We start from the raw sequence: 14,736 nt of genomic DNA, 5'->3' as shown, positions 1-14,736 counted from the left end.
ATGTTTTTCTCCCTGAGCCTGGCCTTCATAATTCCATTCCATCACATCTTCTTTCCTTTTGCCTAAGAATCCTGATAATCAGCCTTTTGGAAGTATTATATAGGAAGTTCGTTATTGTAGCATATTTTAATTAATTAATTAATATTTTTCTATTTTAACTGTAAACCACCCAGAGTCACTCTGCAGTGAGATGGGTAATGACAAATTTGAAATATAAATAAATAAATAAATAAATAAAATAATTTTAAGCAATATGAAGGAACTATTAATTTTTATAGTATATCTTCTGTATTATGGCAAATAAGCTTATGATTATGGATTATATTGTATTGTTAGGTTACTGTACTTCCTGAGTTTTTATTCTGCCTCTTACAGAATAGACGTCATAGCAATCTTGATGACCTGTGAAAATATGCTGTGGTCAGTTTGTGGCTCCGTTCAAGAACTTTTAGGTCCACATAAAGACAGAAATCCTCATATTTATAATATCCACAGATATTGCAATAATTTACTTGCAGCTGCTCTCGTTTTAACTTCACCACTAGAGAATCTGTACAAGTAAGTATGATACAATACTTTAAGACTAATATACATTTATTAACCTATAGTAGGAAAGACAATTATCTTTCTTTGTTCAATGGCTGATTTATAATATGATAATAAAGCCCTAAAGTCCAAACATGGATTTCAAGTATTAAAGAGGGCAGTGCTTTAGTAAATTTAGTAAACTGCAATCAGTTTATATCCTAATTCATTAACATATTTGTTAAAAGTTGTGAATCATCTGGCAGCTGCTTACTTTTTATACAGGGGTTAGGCAAATAGTATCTTGTATCTGCTGCCATTTAGAGAAGGGCAGAATAGGTAGAACGCTTCTGAAAAGAAAAGATTTAAAAGGCATGAAAAAGTGAATTTGGTCAAAGGAGATAGAGGCTAAGAGAGCAAAACAAAATAAAAGAATATAAGAAGGAAAGATAAGCAGGAGAAATATACATATACCAGTGGATCCCTTGATGGGGAAACTTAAATATTTTAGCTGTAGATCTGTAATAATAAAAATATATTGCTGTGCTATGTAATTTCTGCTTTTAAGTGTATATTCAGTCTTGAGTCCTTTATATTGGGAGAAATGTAAATACACATTTCTCCCTTACACACAGAATCAGGGGCAGATATTCACTATATATCATTTGTATTCATTAATTGCCTTGGTTTGTACAAATGGAGATATGTTACATTTTTTTCTTACTTGTTTCCCCATTTTTTGTATAGTGATTGCTAGGGTTTTTTGGGGGGAGAGAAGTAATATACAGCTAAAAGCATCTATATGTTTGTGTGTATGTTTGTGTATGTGGAGGGAAGGAGGATGGCAAAGGTTGTCAGCCCATTGTGACTTTCTCTTTTACAGATACCATGTCCACAATGTCTCTCACATACATTACTTAAGGTTAAGTTAAGAGATGGAATCAGAGAGTTTTAAATATGGACATAAGGCTGGTAAAGTTTTTGGCTGGCAAAAACAGAAGCTGTCAGTGTGGTTTGGTTGCTGTTATTGAAAAAGAGACAGAAAAAATAAGCTAAGAAAAAAGGAGTGCCAGGAGAAGAAACTAGAAAGTAGTCTTGGAAATTGTGGTGGGGTTGCGGGGAAGGATAGTAAAGTCTAACAGTGAAGGAGTCACAGCTAAGGAGTAAAGAAAAGATTAGCAGGAGACAGATAAAGTAGAAGTAAAGAAAAACATAATAAAGGTTAGGTTTCTACATGTCTATGAATAGAATAAAAGAGTAAAACTAAATCTACAAAAGGACAAGATAATTAAAAAAAAATAGAAAAATATAAATCCTAAAATCCTTGAGATAAGGTATAAAAGTATAACAAGTAAGAATTCACATCATTATTTGTGTAAAAACCAAACACTCTTCTCCCAACAGGAGCCAAATCTGTACCATCTTTAAAAAACGTATGACTCTCTCTCTCTCTCTAACTCACACACACACACACATACACATTCTAATTTAATTATATGTTCTAGTATATTACATATACAATCTTAGGTGTATATTTGTTGTACTTTATCTGATAATCCTCCCTTACTTTATCTGATAGCTTGACATCAATAGTGACATTAAATAGTTTAGTAAGGCCCAACATGGGATCAGGTAATTCTACTTCAGATTGTCTGTAAGTTAAATATATAATTTGCCATCATTGTAAACCCACTATTGGAAACATGCTTAATACAGAATTATATTGTCAACATCAAAGTGTGACCAATTAAGTTATTTTGACATGCAGAAAATGTATAAACGTATTAACATATTACATCATATACTTTGGTATAATTGCATAAGGTCATTGTTTTAAGGGTAAGCCAACTGATTTTAATTCAAAATATTTGAAGAAAACATGATACTATTTCTTTTTTAAGTTCTTATGGTCCTCATCTGTTGCAGTGCTAAGGAAAAGGTATTTTTTCTTTTAAGTTTGCATGAATCCAGGTACATGGTCTTAGAGACCAAGTTGCAGCCTTTCCTTTGAGACTAGACTGAACAACACAACATGCCTGTTTCTAAACTTAAATCCAATGGATATTACTTTTTGTAACTGTTACTATTGATTAATAAATACTTGCACAAATAATACATATAACATCCTGTAACACATGCTGTTGATACCTAGTTTTGCTTCCTAAGAGAACTGAGGCATGTTTTGCCACAATCAATAAGTAATGTCATCAAAGTGACCAGTTTGGCACTAACTCATCTTGAAGCCTGTCAGACTACAGAATTTCTTATGCTATTCTTCCAGACAAAAATTTCCTTTTATTAGAGTACTGCAATATAAGAGGACAAAAAAGGGCCTAGTATACTATGTCCTGTGAGGTCTTATTATCGTTTTCTTAAATGTACAAACTTAATATAGCTGACAGTGTTGGTGTTAGCTCAGACCATAGGTGAACTATCTCCATTTTTCTCTACCAGGAAAAGAAAATAGTGGTAAATGCAAAACATTAGTATTAACCTTTTTTTTTTTACTGACGTATTGTACTTTGCTTAAGATTGCTCTCATTGAACAGGGAAAATGGAGTATTACTTGTTATATAATATTTATTTATTTATTTATTGAATTTTTCAACTGCCCATCTCCCCCCAATGGGGGAACTCTGGGCGATTCACAACAAACATTAAAAACATAAAATATATAAATACATAAAGCCTTAATTAAAAGATTACTAAAAAGAAGGAGAGACCAAGAGGATGAAAAATCTGAGGCTGAAGGCAGAAGGCCTCTATGGGGCTAGCCATCCCCATGCTTGTGGTATTCTCACCCCACCCCAGGCCAGGTGGCAGAACCAGGTCTTCAAAGCCTTATGGAAGGCCAGGAATGTGGGGGCTAATCGCACCTCTGGGGGCAGAATGTTCCAAAGAGCAGGGGCTACAGCAGAGAAGGCCCGCCTTCTGGACCCCACCAGTCAAAGTTCTTTCACTGAGGGGGTCCGAAGCATGCCCTCTTTGTGTGATCGGGTGGGACGGGTTGAAGTCATAGGGGAGAAGTGGTCCCTTAGATAACCTGGTCCCATGCCATGTAGGGCTTTAAAAGTGATAACCAACACCTTGAATTGGACCTGGAAGCAAACTGGCATCCAATGCAGCTCGCGGAGCAGAGACGTTACATGGGCCCTCCTTGGGGCTCCAACAATAGCCCGCACGGCTGCATTCTGGACCAGCTGTATCTTCCAGATACTCTTCAAGGGTAGCCCCATGTAGAGCGCATTGCAGTAGTCTATCCGGGAGATAACAAGGGCATGAGTGACTGTTCAAAGGGCATCCCGATCCAGGAAAGGGCGTAACTGATGCACAACCTGAAGTTGTGCAAAGGCCCTCCTTGCCACAACTGCCACCTGCTCTTCAAGCAGGAGCCGTGAGTCTAGGAGGACCCCCAGATTACGCACTGGGTCTGTCTGGGGCAGTGCCACCCCATCCAGCACCAAAGATGACAAAATCCCGGAAACAGAGGAGCCATTAACCCACAGCCACTCCATTTTACCAGGGTTCAGCCGAAGCCTGTTGTTCCCCATCCAGACCCTTACAGCCTCCAGGCACCGCGAAAGGGTGGCCACAGCATCACTTACTTCACCAGGGATGGAGATGTATAGCTGCATATCATCAGCATACTGATGATACCTCACCCCATGATGACGGATGATCTCACCCAGTGGTTTCATGTAGATGTTGAAAAGGAGCAGAGGGAGAACCAAACCCTGCGGCACCCCACAAAGGAGGGGCTGAGAATGGGACCTCTCACTCCCTATCACCACCAATTGGGATCGGCCCCGGAGAAAGGAGGCGAACCAGCACAAGACTGTGCCACCCACCCCCAATTCCCTGAGCTGTCCCAACAGGATACCGTGGTCGACGGTATCGAAAGCCGCTGAGAGATCAAGGAGAGCAAGGATGGTCACACTTCCACCATCCCGCTCCCGCCAGAGGTCATCCATAAGTGCAACCAATGCAGTTTCCATTCCATATCCGGGCCTAAGATTGTTCTTTGCTGACAGATAAAATACTAATGGAATAGTGCATTTACTGATTTCTGTAAAATTTTCACATCAATTTTCTTGCCTTTTTACATATAACTTAACAGGAAATAAAGTCTTTGTAGTTTATTAAATACAATTTTCTTGAGAACAATATATGAAAATTTCAGATGAAAGTGTCAGCCTTCCTGAACAGAATTCAGCAGAAAATGGAGATCTCCTGGCATTTGATGGTTCAGTTTGTTGCCTTGGTATGACTTGACGGAAGAGTTAAAGACACAGCTCAGCTTGTTCAGAATCTTTATTGCAGACAAAATGAAGCCATACAAAACAGTTGTTTGCTAATGAGGTGATGCAAATGATTTTTATATCCTTAGGGATTTAAATATCTGGCTTCTTCCTTTCACCATTCAAATTAATAGATAATTGATATGGTTTTGGGGGGCCTTAAAGCAGAATTGCTGTATATTTACATAATGCCCTTTCCTACCTGGGTGCCACTGGTTCCTGCCTCACTCGTCACACAAAGAATTATTGGATTGCTTGATTTGCTCAAGTGTGAACCATTGGCTGTCAGACTTTAACTGAAAAGAGGGAAATGGCAATGAACCAGTCTGTGCGTTTTGTTGCACCCACAAAGACTTTTTATACTGGCGTGAATTTGAGTATTTACATAGCCAACAGTCATTCAGCATTTTGCATACAGGAAAGCTGCTTATTAAGCAGGACGTGTTTCATATTCCATTTCATTTTTGAACTGTGGGTATTGTTTCAGGTGTTGCTCCTAAAGATTTCTTGTATTTTTGTCAAAATAAGAGGGCTCTTCTTAAATTTCAGTGTTTTATTTTGGCACTCAGCCATTAAGTATGCTGTTACAATGAGGATCTTTCTCACTTCATGATTCACAAAATATGATGATTTGCATATGTAAATAAGCTATCTGATGGGAGCTGTACTTTTCTTTCATCCTATGTGAAAAGAATGGGAGGATATCTTAGACTGCAAATGTTTTATCTTAAATATATTATAGCCAATAATTTTTTGTGAGTTTCTTCATGAATGATAATAATAAAGAAACCAGCCAACACTTCAAGCATCTAGTTGGCTGCTAATAACCCTCCAGCTGCATTTCTTCTTTCAGTTGACCAAATAAGGCATCAATGTAACTACTAAAGATATAGAATGTAAAGAATATATGTGATTTTAATGAGAAGTAAAAGAATATTAAACATCTGTATTAAGTATTTCTACCCAGTCTGACATTTGTACAAATGTAATTTATTCAGGAAAAAAATATAGTAATATAGCTAAGCAATTGTGACCAGCAATTGTCTACTCTTAATTGTAATATTCTTCAAAGTTCTTTCTCAAAGCTATTTTTTTCCCAAATTCCCACACTTTTAAGTTCCACTGATACAAAGTAAGATGAACATTAATTTTCCAGTGTTTTGCAACAATAACCTATGTTTAAATTGATTAAATCAATTTCTTCTGCTGTATCACTGTATATGTTTTAGGAGAAACGGGCAGTTAACCAATAGCAGGATTCATTGTCAGTTATTTAGGTAATTTTCCCAATTTCTTCAATTATTTAAAGAAAAGTTTCTTGGGAATTACACTATAACAGGAATTGAAACAAACAAACAAAAAGTAAAAAATTGTGACCTCTTATTTAAGGCAAGATTACCTCATCCCCACTCCCCCTCCATCCAAATCTAATAATTTTCTCTCTAGGAGAGAAGCATTCAGCTGTTCCAGTGTGCCCCAAAGCTGGTTTGAATATGTCAGTCTTCTAATACTTTAGATGGAACATTTGTTTCAATATGGTTCACATCAAATATGATGGAAAGGATCTAGGGTTTCTGAGCAGCTTTCCATTTTTGCACCATTCTGTTCACCTTGCAGTCTCTCATTCACAAAATAATTCCTTCAGAAGATTAAGATGCCCTCTTGAAGTGTGGAAAACAGGATGGATAACTGTTGAAAAAATGTCCACTATCAAAAAATGCATATTCATCCATGTATATTTGTGGAGGTTCCAGTTAAACCAAGCCTGTTCCATACGCAATTCATTTGTTTTGTCTGCTGAAGAACACAGGAAAATTTAAATGCTGTTTTGGTCTTTACTAGCTTTTGACTTAGATATTTATTTTTAACCTATAAAAACATTGATATGTAATTCCATCTATTATATCATCAAGGTGGTATACAGCTAATCAGGGAAACCACCAGGAAATTCCAAGACTGTAGGCTAGATTGGGAAAAAAAAAAGTCCCAGAAGAATACAGTATTTCTATATTATTGCAAAGAAAACAAAAGAGGTGTCTATGAAGTCACCAGGAGTCAGGTTCATTAAAAAGAGACTCTTTATTTAGCCCGTTCTACTAAATTCAGTATCTTTCCTTTTAAAAAAAAAATGCAATCTTTGTAGTTAAAAGTATTTTTGTGAGTTTAAAAAGTAAATAGTCTAAATTCATGCAGCTTGATACCATATAAAATTTAAGATTTTCAACACTAATTTCTTTAAATGTTATGATGCATCTATTAGGATTCATTATTTAGGCATCTCATAATTTCACACCAGTGCTGAAATTTACAAGATCGCTTCTCACCTTGTCACACACTACAGAAGAATAACACCATCCTAATATGGAATTTTGCCTTGATATCAAATAGTTTCACAGATGCTTCCCCCAGCTTTGAGACAAGAGGCAGCTGCTATAGCATATATTATATATAAAGAACATCTAGTAACTAAAGTCACACATTATCAATCAGTAGAGCAGGAAAATTAAACCAAATGATCCAGCAAAGCACTAGAGCTGGGTACAGAAGGTGAATCCACTAAAAGAATCTCTCCCATGATTTACTCATTGAGCATTGTCCCTGCTACTGGTAACTATCTAAATTCTGATCACACAGAAGTATCCTTTTTGGGATGCGGTATCATCATCTGGTCTGTCTGCTTGGACTCCCTGATCAGTCCAGATGGAATGTAACTGAGAGAGAAAAGAGTGAAGCAAAAAACAGAGCCAGGTCTGTCTGTCTTCTGTCACTTTAGCCTGGATTGTAAGAATTGCATTTGTAGTTCTCCTTATGCAACAGGTGTTTTCAGTTATATCTTTTTTGCTCTAGGGCCCTGGGGCCCCTAAAAGCCATTCTTTGTGTTGGCTTATGTTCTAATGTTGCGTAGCATGCAGATTGGTACAGTAGAGTGAATTGAAATATAATACCATGGACAGTAATCTAAAGTATTTCCATTAAACATGAAGCTATTGGAATTGAAATCAGTTACCTATTTTCTCTTCATTGCCTGTCAAAGGAATATGATAAATTGTGATTTTGAATTGCTTATATTTTTCAGAACATTTCAAAGTGTTTTTGATAACTTGTCTTCAGATATTTTGGAGCAAGCTGTTTACCAACCATTGCACTGGTTATCTGGCATATCAAAGTTTTCCTCTTCTTTGCTAAAGTAAGTATCTTCATAATATAGACAAGACTCTAGAATCCATTTCTGTGTTCCATACTATTGCTTTTACTGATAAATTGAAATAAATATACCACTTTGAAACATTTTATTAAAATATCTATTTCATTGTCTATTTTCTTTAAAAACTTGTTCTTGCTTTACAAATTTTACACAACAATTATTTTTATATTTATTTTTTGTACTCAATTTAACTTACGTACATAGATTTAACTTTGAAAAAGTAGCAACCTTGGGAATTGATGAAACTACTCAAGTTTACGTTTATTGCTTTTGTTCATATTTGGTATTTTTAGAAAATGGCATGTTTAGAAGCAAATGCATAATTTTCTTGCTGTTTCAGTAAGTGTAATAACAATTTACATATGAGACATATGCTACCAGCTGTACTGCCATTTCTTTTCTAACTTTGGATCAGAATCCTCCCACATCCATTTCAAAACCTGTTGAGGCTTCTCACAGTATTTTGTGTCCCTCCCTAGTAATCTTTGATTTCTAATTGAATGCTAGATTTTTTCATGATTTTTATGAAAGAAAAAAGATGTTTAGTTTCCATTATTCAATTTCTCTAGCTCTGATGTTTAGTTTCTTCTCTCCTGCTTTGTAGAATCACATTGCTCTGAAAGAAAATCTCAGTAATGACATTACATAGTTTAATAATGCCCAATTTGAAATTAGGTAATTCTACTTCAGGGTACCTATAAATCTAATATACAGTTTACCACCTATTGAAAACAAACATGTTTTAAAACAGAATTACATTGGTATTATCAAAGTGTGAATAATTAAATTATTGTGACACAAGAAACACAAATAGACATGTTAACATATTTATTTTAATATATTATTATAACCATATTAAATAATAAATGCATAGATAGATAGATGATAGATAGATAGATAGATAGATAGATAGATAGATAGATAGATAGATAGATAGAAATATTTAGCATATATAACTTTTTCTTCCAGTATACTTCATCACTTGAAATGCAATACTTGATTAAATAGAGATTATAAGCAATAAAAACTTTCCCATTTAACTTGTTCTTTCCTTTTCTCTTTCATTGTCCTTAAGAAAACATTTGCTTTTATTTCCAGAGGTTTACTTTCCAGATTTCTCTTCAAGCTCCCTCAACATTTCAGCATGCATGGAGGGAAGGGAGGGAAAGCCTGCTCAACAAAACGCCTTCTCTGCATAACTGGCTGTCATACAGTGTTAGGTTTTTGCATTTGTATTTGTTTATTGCATAGTTTATTTCTAAACTGCATTTTTATATCCAATGAACAGTCCTCCATCCATTACATTCTTTGACAAATTTGTGAAATGGATTGAGAATGACTAGGGCAAAGTCACTCAGTAAGAAACATGACTTTATTAATATTTGAACTTGGTTCTTCCCAATCTTTATCTTTCTAATTGCTGCGCTGACTTTTATTGGCAAACACTGCATTTAACTATGCTTTAGAGTGCATCTTACTGCTTTTTCTATCAATAGCCAGTCTTTTTGAAGGATACCAATATATAAACTCACTTTCACTTTATAGCTTTTTGTCATTTCTTATGTACTATGTATATAATACACCCACACACACATACACACACACATACACAATTATATTTATATAATCAATTAAACTTTGAAATAATATGTCAGTTTAATAACGCTTCATGCAAGTGTCAAAATGTATTGTAGGACACTGAAGTAGCCCTTCAGCTATTGAGGAACTATACTTTCCAGAGGTCCCAAACAACATTGGTAATGATGAGAATATACAGATTACCACAGATTCTTCATCTTTGTTACAATACTTAGTAATTATTGAGGATGATTGGTTTATTTTAAATGTTTCATGCTGAATTTCAACCATCAATAACTGGGCTATTATAACTGAGGTCCTTATTTAAAAATTGCCTTTGCTGGTCATTTCTAAATTTTCTCAGTGTAGCTCAATGGTACCGCATAAAATCATCTATATCATTGTGTAAAGAGTGTATAGAAGGTGTTGATGCTGCTAGAAGTCTTTGTATGTGTATTCTATGAGTCTTCAACTGCAACAATGTTTTATTCAGATGGATGTAAACCATAACTTTCCTCACTACAGAATTGTTTATACATGTCATATTTTATATGTAGTTCATCTGTTGCCGTATGTGGCTAGCCTTGTATTCATGGCTATATAAGCTTCGAAGATGAAGGAACATATGCCTCTCCATATGACCAGTGAAAAACTTTTCAGTGTTTTTACTAGTATTAACACAGTGACTGAACATTTCAATTTGCACTGTGCTTTAAGAGTCTAGAGCAATTGGTAAATACTGAAAGATAACAACACCCCATCTGGTTAGATATAAAAAAAAGTTTGTATGAGTTCCACATTATAAAAACCTTGCTCTTTTCACATTAATAAATTTAAGATAAAATTGCTGCTTAATTATTTTATGATATATATTGAATTATAAATAGGAATTTAGGCATTGTTGTAACAGTTAAGAGTTATTCGTTTTCTTGATACTAAATAAATGTATGAAAAAAGTTTATATATTGTGATATACAGCAGAAGAATAAACTGTCTAATAAATAGCCTTTGTATTGAATATATTTTGCTAATGTGCAGTATAGAATACAGTGCTAGAATAATTGAATGTTTAAATGTAAGGCATGCTAAAAGGCTACAGTTAATAGTTTGGAATTATGTAGCACAATTTATTTCTAACCAAGAAGTTAAAATCTTAAAACAAAGCTAAAAAAGCTTGATTTAAAATTGTAATCAACCATTGTATATTTTTCTTCCTTTCTATTGTGTGCGAGAAGAACTTACACAGGAACACAATCTACTGGGAATTTCTCTTACATAAGCCTTGTTTAAACAAGTTACAACTCTTTATTAATTTGTTTTATTATAGAGAACTTCCATGTGCCTTCATCCAATATTGCAGGACATACTGTAACTGAAGATAAAATATTCCCAAATATTCTCCATGAAGCAATCTAATTTTACAGGCAGATTTGCCAAAATTGCACAGCAATTTTTACTAAACACATGTCTCTTCCTCTAGTACTGACCTTTAGTTAGAATAGATGCATACAGAGCAGTACCTCTTTGTATGACTAAATATATATTTATACTGTAATTTTGCTTTAATTATGACTTTGGACTCCACTTCAAATATTTATAGCAATAATTCTAAACAAATTTAACATTGAATTATAGTAAAATATTTCATATTTATTCAAGCATCAAAACAATGTTTGGCTTGTGAAACAAGAGAATACATAGTCCCAAGGAAGGAGGTAAGTAAGGTTACTTTGTATCTGTTATAAATTTGGCATACTACCAAATGTTAACCTACTTTTAGCTAGTTAAGATGAAATATAATTCCTTCCTTCAGCAGCCTTAGCAACCGTAAAGGATTCAGCAGTCTATGAGGAATTGATGTTTAAAGGAATTAGCATTAACCTATACTTTAAGGCTGTTGATTTCACAGATAAATTAAATATATTATTCTGTCTGTATCTTACATTTTGAAAGGATTCCATCAGCTGGAGAAATGACAGTTCAGGGTCATCTGAAGCTTCTTTTATCCCAGCCATACTGTAATTGGAACTTGCTTTTGAGAACACTGCTACATCATGATTGCCTCTTAATGAAAATGTTATTGAGAAGTTGTAGTAAGTATTGATTTTATCATGTTTCTAATAATGTAACTGTGCAAACATAAATATATTTTTCCCAGTTGCCATCCTTTAAATTATTTGAATATTAATAGAATTCTAGATGATACAATAGATGAGAAATATGGTGTTTAAGACTCATTTCAGTTTTTGCTAAAATTGTTTCAGTCTGCACATAATTTTGTTAATGTAATAATAAAGAGACCGATGTGAGATGCAGTGTAAGTTTAAGAAGAAATGAATGAATAGAATATCATACTTGAATCTAAATTCTTTAAATAGTGTACTCTTATATCTGGTTCAAACATTGTACATTTGTTGAAGCATTGTTTGATGAATAAACTGCAACTTGCAAGTTCATAGAACATGCTGACTCTTAAAAATGTTTTATAAACCACAATGGTTTGGCTTCTATTATATGTCAAAATCTATCAAACCACATTATAGCTTATTGTGATGTGCGAAACAAGCCCTAATCTGACACTGGAGTTTTTAAAATAAATGTAATCAGTTCAGTTCTGATGAGCATATTTAAAAAGTTAAAGCTGCATTTAAATCGAGTGCCAACCATTTTTTGTTTTCCTGTGAACCTACAACTCTGCTTGAGGAGAATGCCAAACTATATTAAATCATGCTTTGAAGCTGGTTTGCAAACTACAATATCTGCTAACTGTATTTGAGTTTGGGTCTTAATTCATGAAGCTTGGTCAAATCATGATTTGGGCAATTGCTTTATCCAATGAAACTGCTTTACTGTGAATTTATGAAGCTAAATGCTGAATAGATGAAAAACAAGAACAGGGTAAACTGGTTTTCCTGATGTATGTCTGGAAGCACTAAATAGTGGGCTAAATTCATTTATTTCATTTATAGGATTTATATATCCTTCAGTCTGGATAACTCTAAGCAGTGGACATTAGAGCAGCAGTACAATATAACAACATAAGAATATTAATAAAAGTAGTGCATTAAATAATTTCACATAAAACAAGTCATTCAGCACCATTGTTGGTCTCTGAAGGGCTTCTGAAACAATTAGGTCTTACAAATCTTTGGAGGGCCATAAGAATTGGGGAAACTGTTCCAAAGGAGGGAAGCTCCAATAGAAACGGCTGTATTGGGTTTCATAGATAATGAACAGTACATTGAATTTCACTTGGAAAAACACCGGCAACAGGTACAGCTCTGTACAGCAATGCTACATGGCAGTGACAAGACTGCCCCATAGCATATGGTCTGCCACATTTTGCATCAGATGAAACTTCTAGATAGTCTTCAAGGGCAGCCCCATTTAGAGGGAAAATGATAATCCAGTCTCAATCCAGGAATTTTGTCTAACACTACCGTGGATATTTTGCATGTGTTAGATTACTATGGGTAATCTAAGTTCTTTATTTTTATTAATTGATAGAGTACAATTTATTAAAGAGATAATTTGGCAAAAACAAAAATGGTTGAAATATTTTATACAGTTGTTATAAATTCATAATTTGTTTGGAACATATGGTAATTCAGTTAAAATTAATTACAACAGTTTTTGTTCTTGGTTACAGAATTTATAATTCTGTTGAGAATGATTATAATGAACAGTGTTCATTTGTTTGTCATTTTTCTGCAAAGTAGTTTTATATTAGCTAATCTAGTTCTGGGCTACAGTTCTGATATTTAACTTGAAAGCAGTACTTGAGAGAAGTGAGGCTGTCTGTCTGTCATGTTTCTTATAAATTGTTGCAAAGTACTGATTTACTTGTTCAAATGCATGTTATCTGCAAAAACTAAAAAAATGTTTGTGAAGATCGTATTGTTATCCTGTACTGAATTTTATTAGCCTGTTTAACACTAGGATGAAAGGACAGAATTTAGATTCACTGTTTTTCTTAGCTTCAGACAAATGTATGTTTCTTAAAATCTTAAGCTGTAAAGAAGTATTTTTCCAGCAGTGTATGTGGTATTTGTTTTATAATTTATTTATACATAAATAAATTTCTGAATTTTATAAGAAGGAAAAAATAGTCCAGGGATTGGCATACATTTCAGAAGCTGTGCTATAATGCAATTTTGGATGGTATGACCCCCCCATCTTTTAAAAAATGGCTAAAATTTCATGAGATTGCCAAATCTTCCAAGATTATCAGCACTTTCAAACCAAAATCTGTTATTTGGTCATCCTGCAAGATTCTGGATTTTTTTTTTTTTATAAACATTTTGGAGGTCCTGTGGATGCCATATAGGGTGATGCAGAATCTGTGTGTTGCTGATTCCAGTATAGATCCTAGGGCACCAGAAGTATTTTCCTTCAAGAAAAGGATTGAACTGTTATTTTTTTTCAAAAATCAGTTTTGCAATTAATTACATTTATAATCTGCCTTGGAAACTCAGGGTCTCTACATGCTTTCCCATCCAGATGATGGCCAGAACCAGCATGCATTTCCAGGGTATATTCAGAAGAAATTAGAAAAATATCCAGTGTGGAGTCCTCCAGTATGTACTTTTCACATCCAGTTTGCTTTTGTTGTGAAGAATATGTTGTTCTTATTGTCTCACAACATCATACATATGGGTGATGCAAGGGTGTTAAGCTGCTTCAGTCTAGTTCAGTGTAGCTAATTCAGTCCAGTTCACACAAGTTGAGTTTAATGTTTTTCTAAGTTAGGTCTTATCTTTTGTGAAGATAAGACCTAACTTTTATTCAATTTTGTACTAAATTGAATAAAACAGTAATTTTTACAATTATTGTAAAACTTACAACTGAAGATGGGGGTGAGGTGGAGTAGGCCACCAAGAATATTAATGGCAGTAGCAGGATGACACTGGGAAGATCAGGGATAGGCTCATGGAAAGACACTGGGAAGTGTCAAGCCTCACATAGCTGGAAAAGATCAAGGAAGCAAATACTATAGATTTCAGTAATTTATCTTTAATGCTGGGAACCAGTTTAGTGTAGTGGCTAGAGGTACCAGGCCAGAAACCATGAGACTACAAGGCTAGTCCTGCCTTGAGCATGAATCCAGCTGTGTGACTTTGGGCCATTCAC

The 14,736-nt window shown here is 34.4% G+C and overlaps 1 protein-coding gene across 1 annotated transcript in view; it reads left to right on the top strand.

The window, feature by feature from the left end:
• KIAA0825 (KIAA0825 ortholog) overlaps positions 1–14,736 on the top strand; it is a 235,677-nt gene that overhangs the window by 58,242 nt on the left and 162,699 nt on the right. Inside the window, exons 14-16 of the mRNA XM_088129998.1 lie at positions 376–558; positions 7,900–8,010; positions 11,560–11,699. Of these exons, the coding sequence (XP_087986124.1) occupies positions 376–558; positions 7,900–8,010; positions 11,560–11,699 (434 nt within the window). The remainder of the gene's footprint in view (positions 1–375; positions 559–7,899; positions 8,011–11,559; positions 11,700–14,736) is intronic.

This window comes from Python bivittatus, unplaced genomic scaffold, assembly GCF_059951505.1.
Source record: "Python bivittatus isolate LINGU-HERP-01145 unplaced genomic scaffold, Pbiv_v1 ctg000850_np1212, whole genome shotgun sequence".
Classification (NCBI taxonomy): Eukaryota; Metazoa; Chordata; class Lepidosauria; order Squamata; family Pythonidae; genus Python; species Python bivittatus.
The sequence above is the reverse complement of the archived record's forward strand: the minus strand, read 5'-3'. Positions and strand labels throughout refer to the sequence as shown.